Consider the following 17,773-nt stretch of genomic DNA (forward strand, 5'->3'; position numbering starts at 1 on the left):
TATGCATGCACCTTACTGAAACTTACTGGATTTCATTAACCAATGTTACCCTTAAAAATAAATTAATTTTTAAAAAGATTAAAATTTATTTTTCTAAATTTTTGAGTCAAATGCTTAATTCTTTTTATTTTATTCTTTCTCTTTTCTTGTGATATATAATGGGCCTTATATTAACAAAGATAATTGATTTTTCAATTGCACCATGGATTCTAGTTTAGGATTAATTTTGTATCCATGCTTTTATATCAGCTTCTAATCCTTTTTCAAGTTTACTCTGGTCAAAATCCTTGATTTTATCCCCATTACAGTGTTAAGCCCCTTTACATCTGTCAAAACTCCGACTAAGACATATTCATGAGGGGAAAACAAGATGGGGATACAATTGTAAACTTAGTACTCTTTGAAACTCTCTGAGCTTTATCCCTGTGTTAAAATTGATCACCAGAAAAGCTCAACTGGTATTTACAAAGCTGCAATTTCATGTTGAAATCTTTTGGCTTTTTCCTTTTTAATGAAACTGCTTCAAAGACAAAATCCATTACGTTGCTCAATAACCTTTATGTAGAGACCCTTGTGACAAATATCTCTCTTGGAAATGAGGATGAGTGAAGAGGACATTTTTTACTGATTGTAGAGTGTCCTTTTAGGCCGTGAGTACTATCTAGCCATTCTGGTTTTGAGATTTCTTGGCTGTACCAAGCCTAATGTAAAACTTTACTCTCAAGTGCAGTAGCTTTTCTCGGACAAGGTGATTTTTCAATTTTTCTGTTCTAACAATTCTTAGACTTATAACATTCATTCTACGATACTTTTTAGTTTTTATAAGCTGCTTTAGCTGAGGGATGAAGATATTTACTTTTTCAAAGCCCCTTTTTTAATCAGTATTTCTCAAACTTTTTTGACCTTTTTCCACATCTCTATGGCACCACAGCCTTTCCTGTCCACACCAGTCACCAGGACTATGTCTGACCCTGTACTAAACTGGGCCAGGAAAATGCACTAAACCAATAGTTAGCAGAAGTATTTTCTTAATCCATGTATCTAAAAATATACTGTCATTAAGATTTTATAAAATATTCCATATCAGAAATATTAGTATACTAAAAGTATTTTTGATATAATCTAGCTGTAACTTGGCTCACCTAAAATATTTATTCCATGTGATGCTAGAATGCAATTACATATATATAATTTTTTTGTTTCTTAAGGCTTGACGGAGTAATGTAGATAAGAAAATGCCTAAATCATATAATTAGTACTTTCAAATTTATTAAATGGTATGATTTTATGTGGATAGCAAGCAGTTTTTCGTTTAAATTTTTCTTACTTCAATTTCATATTTAGGAAGCTGGTATCTATTACTGATGATTAATTTTTAGATCACCAAAGGGTTAAAGAGAACATGAAGTTTTATGATTCAGTAACCTGAAATTGACCTGGGTGGCTTTGGACATGTCGAGTACCAATTCTTTGTTAAGGGGATGTAGTCAATGAATACAATGAAATACATTTTAAAAAGCTTTAGGAATGTGTTAAGCCACAGTGTTTTCAGTGCTTTTCACTGAAGGAAGGAGTAATGCGTGTGCTGGTGTTGTTCCGGCGTTCTGTTTTGTGGTGTTTCTCACAGTAACCATTCTCCTGGAGTAAGGAGGGGGCCTGTGACACGAGTGCTTGCTGCTGTAAGGATGCTGATCATGCTCACTGCTCTGGCAGTTCTTTCCAGCACTGAGGGACAGTCACAATTACTTTTCCTTTTGGCTATGACTACTGTCTTTCTGCTGCTACGGATCTTTTGTGACCTGCTTACACTTGAACTTCAGAAGGAATTACACACTGAATGCAGACACCGAAGGTGCTGTGGAATGGGACTGGCCCAGGATGGGGGCTTGTGCAGGGATGGGTCAGAACTGCCAGTGTTGCGGAGAGAGAGGCAGAGACAGAGGCCTCAAGGAAACTCTTTTTTGAATTGTCATGTCCAGATTTCACCTTCTAAAGATAGAAGATAAGGTTTGTGAAAGGCTCACTTCCAGAGGAGCAACAGGACATATCACACTCCAGCATTTACTGGAATTAAGCAACAATACCAGCCCAAATTTGACGCCAATGAAAAACATTAAATTCTTTCCTCATTCTAATCACCTTATTTAACTCTGCTTGCACGTCAAACAAAGATTGTTAATATATAATAATACCTCACTTTCATAGTCACAGAATTCTTTTACTATGATGAATGTTTGCAATTAAACTCTATTTACACACTTGGTTAATAAGATTACAGAAAATTACTTGCATTTTTAATTGATTTTTTTTTTTTTTTTGCAGGCTTGAAAATGTCTACGCACATTGATTACGGTCAGTTGAATGCATTATGCAACAGGAGTGGACAGCAAAGCTGGTAATATATTCACGCATTTCTCTTTTTGTCACTCAAATGAATATTACTGTGTTTGTTTCATGGATAAAGTATAGTAATGAACCATTATTGACTCTCATAGATACCTGATTTACCACGCAAATAAAAATGTTTGAAAACTGGAGGTTATTTGCCCAGATTGAAGAGACAGAATATATATGTCACATTTTAGAGGAACAATTTTGTGTGAAACAAACATAATTTATCCCTAGCTGGGTCCTCCCTAGTACTCTGAAAACAGTCATAGGGGAAAAAGCTTTAAATGTGTTGTGTGTTGGTTTGATATGATTTCAAATCCACCTGTGTTTAGGACTTATATGAGATTGTTTTAATCTGCCTGTTTATGACTAAGACAAAAAGAAGTCGTTTTAGAAGTAAAGTTGTTTCGGCATGAGTGAATTAGCTGTGTCAGGATGTCCTCTTGTCGCTGTTGCTGTTGGTAAGGACTCCAGCTCAGCTGCTGAGGGGCACAGCGGGGCTCATAGGTGAGGCCCTGTGGAGAAGCCGCCAGGCCGGAGGATGTCTGGGCTCTAGATGCCGGAGGCTGTGGGCGCTACAGAGAGTTTCGTCTGGTGGCAGTGGCGTTAACCCAGGCAGCGGTCTCGGGAAGCGAAGGGACACCCGCTCCTGCCGTGGCCCAGGGGTCTCTGGTCGGCAGTGGCTCTACACCACGTAGTGGTCCCTGGGGTGACAACCCTGGGAGCAGCCTCGCCTGCGCCCACACGGTGCCTTCGCCCCCTAGCACAGGGGACTCGTGTCACCCCTGGCAGCTGGAAGTCAGCTCTTGGTGCTTAAGGCTGGCTCTTCTGAGTGCTTCCTATAGAAAGGTCCACCGCAGCTAAATTTGACTTTCTCAACCCTTGCCTGGAATACAGTGTGACTAATCTATCATTGCTTTTGAGGATGTTATTTCTTTATTGGCTTAAGGGACGTTATCCTGTATGCTATTGGCTTGTGAAATTTATGCAGGGAACCTGCGTTAAGTAAACTGCTGGCATACACAGACTCAGTCTCTGAGCATAATTTGCCACTGAAGACAAAAGAGAATGGTTGAAATCACAAATCTTTACTGCACAGGAGATGCCTAGTTGAAATATACTTAAGCCAAAGAACTGGGAAATACATGGTTCAAAGCTCACAATTCCTGAGGTATATTATGCTTGAAGATACGTATTTTTTAAATTTATTTTCTTGCCAATGCCTTCACTCCGGTTGGAGTGTTGAGTGTCTTTAGTATCCATCAGAGTCCACCCCGACCCCCCACCCTCCCCACACACACACACCTTCCTTCATTGAGAGACCTTGCCTCACCTTTATGGGGCCCTGAGAAAATGCTCTTAGGTACAGACTTTCTACTTTAAAACGTCTCTGTATCGCATCCTCTTAACTCTTCAGATTATGTCTATGTTTTTATTCATCTTTCCATTCCTTATTTCTCAGAGAAAGAGAAAAAGGCATACTTTTTTGAAATTCCTTGGATTTCTCCGAAGAATGCCTTTTTTCTATGTGCTCCTGCCTCCTCCTCACTCCCAGTGTCTTTCGGCATATGGTAAAGAATTAAGCACTTGCACTCAGGTTGCCTGGTCTGAACCTTGGCACAGCCATCTACCGGATGTGTGACCTTGGACCACACTCTTGAACTTCTTCGGGCCTTTCTTTATCTACAAAATGGGGAAGATAGAATATTGGCTAATATAGAGTTACGTAAAGGCTAAATGATCTGATACATATAAATATCCTAGACGAGTGCCTGGCACATAGTAAGAACTAACATTTTTTATTATTTAGTGGGGCAGTATATCCAAAATATTAAGAAATGGGTTTTGAAGTCAGTTCAGTTTTCATCTGTACCCTGTGTCCTCCACATGAATTAGGCAAATTATTAAGTTTTCAGTTTCTGTATGTGTGGAATGGGTGATAAAGTATACCAGTCTCTCAGGTTATACAAATATGCAATGAGACAAAAACAAAGTAAAGATCTTACTTAGCACAATGGTTGGCCTATAACAAGTACCTAATACATAACAGATAAGTGTGTAAAATAGATGATTGTGGAACGTGAGTTCTAAATAGAAAAAAAAAAAGGAAAAAAAAAGAAATCTTAGGAAAGCTTCCAGTGATATCAGTGGTTGGATTAAAAAAAGCATAGGTTCTTGTCAATGTATTTCTATAGTAAAAGAGTAGGATTGAAAATGCTGAACGTCATGTCAAATTACATTCATGTTGCATTATTTAAATTCAGTTAAATAGTATTCTTAAAGTATATTTGTTTTATGTGTAGGGTTAAATAGTTGTTTTAGAAACTTTGGAAAAAAGCTGTTATAAATATTTTACTATGTGTCATTATTATTTACATTGACAATGAAATAAGAAAAGCCTCTTAAGCATTTTTATATTCACTGCTATGAGACAAATATTGACTAAGATATTTGTCATTATTCAATTTTAAGTATAATCATTTTTGAAAATTATTGAAATAAGCTGTCAAGATGAATGTTTAGCATTTTTAAAAACTGACCAACTTTTCATAGTGATTGTCGATGGAAAATTGCATGAGGCAAGGAATTTCCAGAAATAAATGTCATTACTTGACACCGAATGACAGTAGATCTTGCTGTTGACGTGTTTAATATTTGCAATGGATTGAAACCTGGCTGCAAGTAGAAATCAGCTGGAGGAGGAGATTTAAAGTAGAAAAGCACACCCAGACTCCACCCTTGGTTGATCTTGCTTCTTCAGGAAAAGCGTCAGAAATCTGCACTTATTAAAGTACCCCAGATGATTCCAGCGATCTGCTGGATTTAGGAAATGCTGGTCTTTCAGTCTCACACAGCTTTGTTCCAGCCCTAAAAAAGTACTGCATGAGATTTTCATTAATCATTGCAAAGACTCAGATAGTTATACTTTCCAGTAATATATTTGTAAACTATATGTGAATAATTTTGGAGGAATTTTAATTATCTTGTATATTTTATCCAAGACTTTAATCAATTACAGAAATAAAAGTTTTAAGAAGCCTTAGCTTAAAATTAAATTTTAATGTTGACATTGCCATAAATTTATTTAATAATCTTAAAATATTTCTCACTGAAGCACACTATAGACAATTTTTATAGTGGGTATTTTAAAAGCATAAAATGTTTATGTTTCATATTTTTGTTATTTGCTTCTTAGAATAAGTAGTATAGAATTAAATCGTAGGAATTGAATTAAAAATCTTTCCCTTGGAAGCTATTATCTTATCATAGTTACAATTTAATTTCTCTCTCTCTTTTTTTTTAAAGCGGGAGTGCTTGCAGTGTCCTATCAGCTCACACTAGGTTTATGAAGCAATATCCTAAAATATTTCTGAAGAAAAAAGTCAGACTGCCTAAACTTTTCAAACAGGAGGGAAAAAGGTAATGGTGTCTTCTTTTGACAGAGCTGACGTGTGTGTGCATGCGTACAGGAAAGAACAAATGGAACTCGGACATGGGCATCATTTTATCAGTTCCCAGCACTCCATGTTGGGAATAGCCAAAGAACTTGAGGTCAGCAGGGAAGGGGACATTCATATACTCACTTTGGAGGAATGTTAATTATGTGGTATGATAATTGGGACTAATGAATGTGTGAGTATTGTCATTAAAATGAATGAACTAGCCTCATCTAATAACAGAGAAAATACTCTTAGAAATGAGAAAGATAATATAATAAATGACACAGAGAAAACTAAGAAAATTGTAAATTATGGTATAATACTTTATGTAACAAGGCTAATTGGATAATCTAGATGTTATTGGTTAATTTTCTAAAAAAAATATATATACTAAATTTATTCCAGAAGATAGAAATTTTAAAAACTGATGGTATAAATAGAAGGTGTAAAAAGTACTCTTCAAAAGTATTTTTGAAGCAAAAAAAGAATTAAAGTGAAAATTAAAGACCTATAAATGATATCACTAAAAGTTCCTTTCAAGTAAAGGTAATTTCTATGCAATTTAATTTTCCTAGAGTATACACAATGGAAAGTAGGTTGTAAGTTTGCTATGGACATATGACTCTGATATCAAAATTTAAGAAGAATAACATAAATGAGAAATACTGATTTTAATTATGACTGTGTAGGCAAACATACAAAATAAATTATAAAGCAATACAATAGTGTATTAGCAGATTTATACTTCATGGTTAAATTGGCTTCCTCTTATGAGTATAAAGGAGGTTCAGCATTAAAAAGGTATTATAATTTTATAATCTTCGTAGCTCAAGGAGAAGCTATGTGATACTATCTATACATGATGAAAAGTCATTTAATAGAATTCAGTATCCATATCTCACAGTAAAAGTAAAATCATACTTTTACCTCTCATGTGTGCAGTTAGGTGGCTGCTGAGAGATACAAACACTTATATGTTTAGCCAGAAAGAAATCTACATTAAAGTAGCAATAAAAATACCTTAAACCGAATTAAAATAGATTTTATAAAATGTATTAAGAAATTATAAATCTTCTCTAAGCTTAGTTTATACTGGTCCCTAATGTAATGTGATGTACCCAGAGACGCCCAGAAGGTGGGAATAGAGCTCAGGTAATTTAGAGGTGCTTTTGGCAGAATGAAATCAATGAAGGAAGATGAATTAGCAGATTCTAAATGCTTCTGCTATTAAAATTATTCATCAACAGCCTTTATCCATTGTTATCGTCATATTCAACACTATAATTCATCATAACACAAATGTCATGTGACAGTTACAATAGCAAGACTTTGAAGAATGGCACGTGCCTGGCTGTGGGCATTTGGTGATGTCAGGGCACTTGCTGAATGGTGAAGGAAGACAGTCACATGCAAGGAGAGTGGAAGAAATGCTTCACGAACCGTTCGATCCACCTGGAGCAGTGTCACGTGAATGGAGATGAGTGGGAGACCCGGTTGAGACACAGGGAGCGATTCCTCTTGAGCCAGGAATGTGAACACAGGGCAGGAACGAGATCGAGGACTGCTTGGAGCTGTGGTCATTATCTAAAATTTATTTTATTCATGGATCAACTAGAGAGAAGCTAAATTTTTGGTATAATCACAGATACAGTTAATCGAAGGGACAGAGACACTGTTTTAAAAAGAGCATTGAATTTTGACCCAGAAGACTTGGATTTCAGTTTTCGTTTTGCCCGAAAGCCATAATATGACTCTAGAATAGTCTCTGAACATTGACTACAGTTTTTTAAAAAATTATTTATTATTATTATTTATGGCTACAGCACCTGGTCTTCCTAGGTGATCTCCTATCCAAGTACTAACCAAGCCTGACCCTGCTTAGCTTCCAAGATCAGACATTGGGCTTGTTCAGGGTGACATGGCCATAGACCATGGACTATTTCTCCGTGCAGACACTAAATGCTTCAGTGGGAGGGATCGACCCTCAGGCTGACCTCTGCAGCTGAGATATCTCTCCCGATTCTTTACTGCCCCAAGGGAGTGTGGGACCAGCCTATTCTGCATCTCCGTACCTCCTACCAGTCTCAAGGTGCATTCTTCTATATGTCCTTAGTTAAAGGACTTCTGGTCAGCTAGACTCCACGTTGTTCTCAATGATGGTTGTTCTGTAGTTTAGTTGTAAATTTGATGTGGTTGTGGGAGGAGGTGGGCACAGCATTTTCCTGCTCTGCCATCTTGACTGGAAGTCCTCACTCTCCACAGTTCTGCCACAAAGTCTGCCATATCTACCTCCACTTCCCCTCTAGAAGATAAGAAAACTTTATACCATTTGCATTTGAGAATTAGGGCTGGGTAGGGGAAAGCAGCCAATTGCTTTATATCTGAATTCTCATCATTGTTGAATTTTTACTGTACTTACATCATTGTTGAATTTTTACTGTACTTACTGTCATCATTGTTGAATTTTTACTGTACTTACAGGAGTAAATAGAGATAGAGTTTTAAATAGGGTTCAAGGTCTCTGGATGGAATGGCTGAAGTTCTGTGAACATGTGGAAGGAGAAATGTTTGGCTTTTAATATGGCTGTATAAGTTATGCCAGAGTATCTTCTTTCCGTATATGTCAGATAAATGTTTTACTATTAAGCTTTAATATTCTGTGAACTTGAGAGAGATTTTTAAAAAAGAAACCTTTTAGCTCTACTAGCTATGAGTGATTAGACAAATTATATAAACTCAAGCTGTAAGTTCCTTATTTTATAATTGGGGGGTGGTATTGTTTATCTCACATGACTAATATTAATGAGATGCGTGTATAACGTTTTGCAGAGTAGCCAACCATTTAAGGACTGAAGTATATGTTAGATGTTAAAGTGTGATGTTATTATGAACAAAACATCTGCAATGGAGTAACTAATGTCAAGGGGCTCTAAGGTGGAGTCAGGAGGCCATGGGGGAAGTCAGACTTATGCTTTTGAACTTCTTTTTAGTGCTTACTGCAAGGCCACATTTGGATCTTACTTCCCTGTTTCCATGCCAACACCTATCCCAGAATCTTGCCACCTGGACCTGACCAGTCATTTTTAGACTAGTCTGAATGCCGTGTGTTAGATAGCCAACAGGAAAAGTTTCAAAACAACTTGTGGGTTTTGCCTATATAAGCTGGTGTTCTTTGTCTTCTCTGGAGCACATTTCAGGTTTCCTTTTATATCTGCGACACTCAGATTCAAATCCCCAAATACCCCAAATAAACTTTTGTTTTAATTTGAAGCCTCAGTTCATTCTTATTAGACACTGTTGTCATCATTATTTCATATAATGTTTATCTTATATTTAATTTTATTTTTTCTCATCTCATGTATATAACTAAAGGTGACTAATCTATGATCATTTGGGTTTTTATTGTCTCCTCCACTATTTTTTTTCTTAAGGATGGACAACATTTGTTAGATTCTTTGCCCTTAGGTTTTATGTGACCTCTTAATAGGAATGATTGGAGCTGGAGAATGAATGGGAAATGGTCATTTATTCATACATCTCTCGGGTACCTAAGTGTATAACATACTGTAGCAGACTAATAAAGTATGGTAGCTGCTTTCAAGATGTTCATAATTTACGAATTTAAAAAACAAAAGTTTTTAAAAAACGATTTATATCATTAGTGCTAAAAAAAAACACTGAAAAACAACTTTGGGTGTAAAGAGAAGGATTTTAACCATTGATTTGAAATATTTCCTTAAATTATGTATACCTGACTTATTATGAAAGATGTTTCAATCACTTAGGACAGTTATAATACCTATAATCAAATTCTGCATGTAGAAAATATTTTATGTATGCTAATTTGTAGACTTAACAGAGCGACATGTTTAACTGCACTACTGATGACTGAAAAGAAAACTAAGACATTGAAAAAGGAATATATTAAAATGACAAATGATCTCAGAATAGTGCATTTCTACTCTTGACAATAAAAGTTCATGTGAGTAATTTTTGCGCAATATGCAATACCATAAAATATTATGTTTCTTTTTTCAGAGAACCTAAAGGCACAGAAGAAAGTCAGCCCCAACAGTCTGATGCTGAGTCTCATAATATAGCTGTCTATGTTAAAAAAGCACGAGGCGGCCATACTTTATATGGACCCAAAAAATACGAAGAGAAGTTAGAAGAATTCCTGGCTATCTTAAAGAAATTGTAAGTATTTTTAATATGTTACTACTTGTAGTTGAAGAATTCTTTTAAATTTATATTTTTTTAAAATGAGTTGCTTGCTGCTAAGTGTACTGTAGTTGTGAACTAGCACTAATGGTTGATCCAGGAGAGATGGAAGTGCTGGAGCTTTGTGTCGAGGTGAATGCAATTCTTCATAGCATTTCGTGGATATATTGGTAATCTATTCAATTATGACACATTTTAATTTTAAGTTGCAAGCAAAGTAGGTGTTATTTACTGATTATGTTAAATCAAAATTATATTTAAAATTTCCTTTCCTTAGGGTTGCTTGTTGGTTTTTCACAGAATTTAAACTGCCTTTCCGTCACAGGGCTTTCAAATAAACTTACCTCTATTCCCTTTAATTTCCTGGAGTGCTTTGTGCTATGATTAGAACATAATTGCCTGAATGAGAAAGAGAAGGAGGAGGAGAAGGAGAAGGAGAAGGCGAAAGAGAAGGAGAGAGAGGGCATTAGATCTGGGCGGAGTCTGGTGACCAGAGATGGTATTGAATTTATGATTAAAATTGAAGTCGAAAGGGTATCATGGGAAAAGGTGATATTGGAATTGAGATTGACAACAGAAAAAAAAAGAGCAAAAGTGCCAAGACTAGAATTGTGCCTGAAAAAAAGACCAATAGCATGAATGAGAAATTAAAAATCTGGCATTTATATTTGGAGAAATAAATTAAGAATTCTATGGTGTAAGAACTTCAAAATCTAATTGCAAATTTGAGAAAATATGAGTAGAGCTTTCAGGAAATTTGAGATTGGTCAGATTTGTGATGCTTTTGCTTGTAATAACAATAAATGAACAAATATAGCAAATACTAGTCACTTTATAGGGAAGTGGGTATGAGGGTATTATCCAGAAGGAAGTCATAACCACTTGCCATCCAGGGGTATGATGAAACCGATAAGCTGTAAAATAGGAAAGTTAACTAGAATGTGTTCAGAGAATGTGTTAAAAATATGCACTTTAACTGGTAGAAAATCACTAAAGCACTGAAAGTTATAGGAGCTATAAGATGCTTCAGCCACTTTTATTCCATTAAACCATCCTGCTGATTAAAATTGCACTGAATTGCTATTTTAGGTGTCTAGACACCCATGAACCACTCACTGCACATTTCAGATTGCACTGGGCTGCCGGCCTTTCCAAGGTGATGGTAATCCCTGTCTTTCTGAAAAAACAAACAAACAAACAAACAACAAAAACAACAACAACAAAAACAAAACAAAACAAAAAAAAACAAGGCAGCGGTTTCCAAATCAGACAAAGATTCTGATATGAGATGCAGGAGGAGCTCCAGTGGCTGTGGTGTAAAAACACTGGGAGGTAAAACTGAGGGTGAAGTCAGAGTAGAACCTGCAAATGGACGAGGGTCCAGTCCCACGTTTGCATGGGCTGCGGTGACAAGCAGGAGCCATGGTAGGTGCCATCCTAACACGGAGGAGGGACCCAGGAGCTGCTGCGGTCCTCTCTCAGAGCATCTCCCAGTGTGGAAGCAAGAGTCTCTCATTCTGCTCCGATGCGTTCTTACATTGCCTGTCAAGGGCCTTTGTGTACCTAACCTTTGCCATATTCTGTGGGTCGGAAACAAATCATTGGTTTTGCCCCATCCTCAAAACTGAGGAAAGGGCATTGAGGGCCTTCTTAGGGTGTGTTGGCCACATGTGGTAACACCGTATGTCTTTTTTGACTCCGTTGATCACACGTGAAGTAGACTGAGTGCTTTATGTACACACACAAAATAATTTAACCAGAACCTGTTTATCGATAGATACGTTCTCAGGTCCAAGTAGCCCTCCGTTCATCTCTCACTGGCTGAACCACAACCAGATCAGTGGGCTTCTTCAGTGACGTGACAAGAAATATTTAAAAACAGCTACCTTATGGTCTCCCTCTAAAAGTCTTCATTTTGCCATCCTGCCTGAGATTTTAACAAATAGAAATTAATTTTGAGTAATAGTAGCCTCTTTTTAAAGAAATGCAAATATGCCCTACAAGATTAAGAAACTATTGATTATTGAAAGCTTGGTGTGATTTGGCTTAATCATGTTGATTACTCCTTAACTTCCACTTCAGTTCAACAGCTCTGAGTAAACATCACTAGATAGGAGGACGGGTAAATGAGTTTGAAATATTAAACTCATTGCAATGGGCACATCTGGGAGATGCCACCAGAGAGGAAGGGTTCGAGTAGTTAAAGGAACTGTGTAACTAGGATGTGTGTGCAGAGCAGACGGTGGGAGGAGGGGTGAGAGAGAAAGAGTTGGGACACTTCCTGTTAAATAATGTATTTTATGGCATGTGAGTTTATTATGTGAATTAGTTAGGATTTTAGATTGTAAGCAGCAGAAACTGACACTGGTTAATTAAAAAAAAAGATGTGGAGGGAGGGGAAATCTCCTCCTCCTCCTCCTCCCCTCCCCTCTCCCCATTCTCCCCCTTTAAGGTTCGAATCGCCAGAAAAACTTGGGGAAAATTGCAGGATCCAAAAGAAGCTTGGAACTTCGTAGTGATGCCATAGAAGTGAAACCAGAGTCCAGAGCTTCCCTAACTGGACCAGTAACGGGGAGGATGCCGAGTGAATGAATCATCTCAACGCTCTTATGTGTTTGCATTTGATTGCATCGCCTATAACACTACCAGCTTTTAAAATGCAATTATAGATTGCTTTGGTAAAAATAATTGGTTTCTTTATAAATGACTAATTTCTGAGGAAAAAAACTTGACAGGCCTGTATATTTGTGGGGTTTGTGGGAAGAGTAGGAGAAGAGATAAACTTATAAATGAGCTGTGAAAAGCACTGTAAATCCTCTGAGAGAACTTGGCCCAATTGTTTTTTCTCCTACTTTCTCCAATTAAAGATGCTTCCTTTGAGGGAATGAGGCATCTGAAGATCATTATGTTTCAAAGGGGCAGTGAGGCAAAGCCACTTCTCAGGAATGACTCAGAAAAATTGCTGCCTGAAAGGACATCAGATTTTTGCTTTTTAAACTCAAGCTGTTTAAAATCCAAATGCAATATGGTTCTTACACTGCTGTCTTCTAGTGAGATAGCATATAGGATGCAGAACTGCAGTCTCACACTACACGTAGGGGCTATGTGCAGATGAGAGAAAAACACTTTGGGCTGCCATGAAGTCTGCTAAAAATACAGAATTTGGAGGAAAATGACTGGAATTGGGGGAGCCTTGTCCTAGAAAAGAAAGTCTTTTTTTGGTGCTAAAAAGGAACATAGTGATCATTTATGCCATAAGTATGGAAACTAAAGGAATCAAATGCACAGGAATCAAATGTTGAGGAGATAAGCTAAAACTCATTGGCAGCAGCTTGACACTACAGAAGAGTAAGGCACCGACGTTGGGCTCTCCATGGTAGAGGGCGAGTTATCTGGGATGCACATACTGCAAAATGCCTGGACTTTGGAGTCAAAGAGAACTGGATTTTGAACTGAACTTCTCCAATTACTAGGTGTTTGATCTTGGGTAGATTTCTACCTCTTGATACTCAATTCACCAATCTATAAAACAGGCACAATTATTAACCTCATAGGATCATGTTGTGAAGCCTGAGTTAAATTAGAAATGTAAGGGCCCATGTGTGTGACTTGGTCCAGTATAGACCCTTTGTTCATGTCAGTCTTCTCTTTCCTAAAGAACCTTACACATCTAGATAGGTTTTTTTAAATAAAAGACTTTGCTATGTGCTCGTTATAGTTGAAGCATAAAGGGGCTCCTTTATACTCAGAATAACAAGCAGTGTCCCATTTTTTATTCCTTCAAGAATGAATATGCAAATTTCTCTTATAGTTTATGAATAAATAATAGCTATTAGTTATTTGTCATATATTTACATTAGTTCACAAAGTTACCAGTAATATTTTTATACTGGAGTTTCAGAAACTACTATTTTGTCACAAATTAACTAGTATTTTAAAAAATTGTGCCTTTGTACATACCTTTGTTCTGCTGTTTGGAAATAAGCAAATATCCTCTATTACAATGTTTCTTGTAAAATATTTTTTTTCGCTGTTTAGATATGTCTTAATCCATTTGGTTTGCTGTAACAAAGATACCACAGACTGGGGGCTTAAACAACAGCAATTTATTTCTCACAGGTCTGGAGGCTGGAAGTCTGAAATTAAGGGTGTCTGGTGAGGGCCCTCTCTCTGGTGCTTAGATGGCTGTCTTCGCCCTGTGTGCTCACATGACAGAAGGGGTGAGAGAGCTCTCTGGGGTCTCTCTATAAGGGCACTGATGCCATCACGAGGGCTTCGTGGTCATCACCTCATCACTTACCAAAGGCCCTGCCGTCTAACACCATCACATGGCAGGTTAGCATTTTAATATATAGATTTGGGAGGACATAGACATTCAAGCTATATGATACAAGTTATTTCAACATAGATGTGAGTGTTAAAGCTTAGACTTCTTGTCTTGGGTGACTATTTCATTTTTGCATTTCAAGTTAGAATCTTTCTTTTTTTCCCCATCAAAAGTTACCAGTCTCTATTTTTTCCCCTTATTTTCCTGTTCATTGATTCTCTCTTTGCTGGGCCTTCTCTGGAGTGCTAATCTCATTCATACAGTTCTTAATTTCAGTTACTGCATTTATCATACCTAAAAATTTCCAGGGGAATCTTTTTTACAGTGTATAGTTCTTTGCCAAAATTTTCATATTATCATTTAAGTCCTTGAACATATCAACCATGATTATTGATTTGTAAAAATATTTTTAGTCTAGACTAAACCATTAGTCTAGTTTACAGAAAGTCAGTTTCCACATTGACCTTAGTGTCTCCGTGTGTGATATAATTTTATTACACTTAAAAATTATATACTCGGGCTAACTGTTGTTTCATTGAAATTAGTCTTATGCCAATTTTATATGTATTAAAAAATAACTAGTTTTAAGGTGTGCTTTGATATCTGATGATAATTTCTTATAATTTTGGAAATTAATTAAATCTATAAAATTGTAACTTCCTCATTTAGAAACATGGTGTATATTTTGCATGTATTTTTGTCATCTTTTGTGTCCCTTACTAGAGTTTCATATAGGTTCTATATTTTTTTGAGTTAATTTCCTAGCTTTTCTTTTGTGAATATTATAAATAGCATTATATTCTTATATATATATATATTTTCAAGTTCAGTCTTAGAAGAAATTAGTGGGCAAAATTTTTTTGAAGGAGGATTTCTTTTTTTCAGTTTTATTAAGATGTACTTGATATGCAGCACTGTGCAGGTTTAAGGTGTGCAGCATAAGTTGGCTTACATGTATTGTGAAATGATCACAGTAAGTTTAGTGAACATCCATCATCTCATAAAAGCAAAGAGTAAAAAAGAAAAAAATGTTTTTTTTTCCTGGTGATGGGAACTTTTAGGATCTACTCTTGTAACAACTTTCAAATCATTGTATTTTTTAAGTATTGTTAGTATATGTGAAAGCTATTTAACTAGGTTTATATATATTTGTAATTAGCTGCCTTACAGAACTTATATTAATTCTAATATATTTCAACTGACATTCTTTTAATTATTTTTATATGCCATAATATTATCTGGGAATAATCATTATTTGCTGTGCTTTCAAATAAATATATTTTGTTTTTATTTATCATCTTAATACATCAAATACAATAGCATTAAATAAATAATGATGGGGATAATAAGCAGCTTTTCATGTATTTTGTTTTAAAAGTATAAACCACTAGTGATTTATCATACTATGTGATATTGGCCTTTGGTTTAAGGAAGGAAACATACTTTATGTCAGAAGTATTGAGTCGAGAACCCAGCTTGCATCTTGCTAGATATATGATCATGAATAATTTATATAACCCGAGTTTCTATATTCTTAAAAAGGTAGTAAATTTATGTAGTTACCAGGATTGTTATGAAGGTTAAAAAGTACATATGAAGTGCAAAAAGGTAGAATTTTGTCACGTAATTCTAATTTTAAAAGTCAAAGGTATTAGACTGTTTTACTTTATACAAGAAGAAATACTAATGAACAATACACATATTAAAAAATACTCAATCTCATTAGTCATCAGGAAAGCACAAATTTAAATATTAATGAAATACCAGTACATGCCCACTAGATTGAGAAAATTAAAAAGTGAGAAAATACAAAATTTTGACAAGGATATGGTACAGTGGGAATTCTTACACACTGATTTTGAGGGTATAAATCAATACAATAACTTTGAAATACATAGCATTATCTAGTATAGTTGAACATTCACATAGCTCCAGTCTAGTCCTATGCATATACTATGGAGTAACTATTGTACATATAGGTACCAAGAGGCATATGTAAGATTATTCACAATAGCATTTTTTTGATAGAAATGCTGTACCTTCTAAATGTCCAGTAATAGTAGAATGGATATAAACTGCAGCATATCCACACAGTGGAACACTATATTGTGAATGAATGCACTGCAACAGTGATCCATGTGTAACACTATGGATGAAACTCAGAAATATGATGTTAAATGTAAAAAAGCAAATCGTGATTGGTAACATAAATCATTAATTTCATTTGTATCAATTTCCAAAAGAAGTAATACAAATCTAATATTATTTAGGGATATAAAGATGAATGATGAAATATAAGGAAAACCAAATATCTTAGAAATGTACTATTCTTGAGCTGGATAATGAATTTGTGGGGGTTTATTTTTATTGTGGTATTGAATCTACATATGTGTTATGTTTTGTACATATCTTTTACATATGAGTATAGTTAAAAAAATTAAGTAGACCTTAAAATAAGTTTATTCCCATCTTAAAATGCAAAAACTAAAAATCCATTCAAGGTCAGGTAAAAATTTTGGAAAAAAAACTGTTGGGAAAACTCCTTTATGCTAGAGGAAATGAAATATCCTCTGTTTTGGATGAATTACATTAGTGTTATGAACTCTTTATAGTAAAGTAATCATACCACTTTGAATCACCTTCAAAGTCTGGTCTCAGAAGATGAGTATGTACTATGTGTTTCCCCCCTATTATCTTGTCATTTGAGCTTATGCTTGTCATTTTTGGTCCTTTTAATTGTTCAGTAGATAACGAGGGGAAGAAATAAGCCACTTTTCACTGATATTTACCTGAAACCATTAGTCTAGTTTACAGAAAGTCAGTTTCCACATTGACCTTAGTGTCTCCGTGTGTCTATGTGGGTGGGTGAGTCTCCCTGTGAGGAAGCAGCAATAATACAACAGCCAGACACAGCCTTTCATCTTATCTTCTAAAGAAATAAATGAGACAGAAGATAATTTAAACAGTGTATTTGAGAATATTTATCTCTAATCGAAAGCTAAAATTGGCTAGTGGCGTTTATTTAAAATTTGGTTTATAAAATACTATGTATTTGGAGTTCCTAATAAATAAGCATTTTTTTGTTTGTTTAAATTTCATGGTATAGACAGAATAATCCTTATAACCATCCCACTTTGTGTTTGTAAAGGACAAACTTTTTGTTTTAATAACACATATTCTCATTATAGCCCTCTATGCAGCAAATATATAGACTTTTGTAGAAAAAGTACAATCTGTACCATAGCCTAGATATAATTTGGAGTGTATACAGTGAAGATCATTCCAAGAAATGAATCACACAATGTCTTTTTCATCTTCCTTTTATTCACTTAGAAATATTAAGATATGCCTTCAATTCAGATTTTAAATCTATCAGTGAATTATTAATTCATAA

At 35.5% G+C, this 17,773-nt stretch overlaps 1 protein-coding gene across 1 annotated transcript in view; it reads left to right on the top strand.

The window, feature by feature from the left end:
* The window catches only part of CNBD1 (cyclic nucleotide binding domain containing 1), a 133,071-nt gene that overhangs the window by 10,578 nt on the left and 104,720 nt on the right, over nt 1-17,773 (top strand). Inside the window, exons 2-4 of the mRNA XM_006924109.1 lie at nt 2,323-2,395; nt 5,698-5,811; nt 9,870-10,028. Of these exons, the coding sequence (XP_006924171.1) occupies nt 2,323-2,395; nt 5,698-5,811; nt 9,870-10,028 (346 nt within the window). The remainder of the gene's footprint in view (nt 1-2,322; nt 2,396-5,697; nt 5,812-9,869; nt 10,029-17,773) is intronic.

Source organism: Pteropus alecto, unplaced genomic scaffold, assembly GCF_000325575.1.
Source record: "Pteropus alecto unplaced genomic scaffold, ASM32557v1 scaffold87, whole genome shotgun sequence".
Taxonomy (NCBI): domain Eukaryota; kingdom Metazoa; phylum Chordata; class Mammalia; order Chiroptera; family Pteropodidae; genus Pteropus; species Pteropus alecto.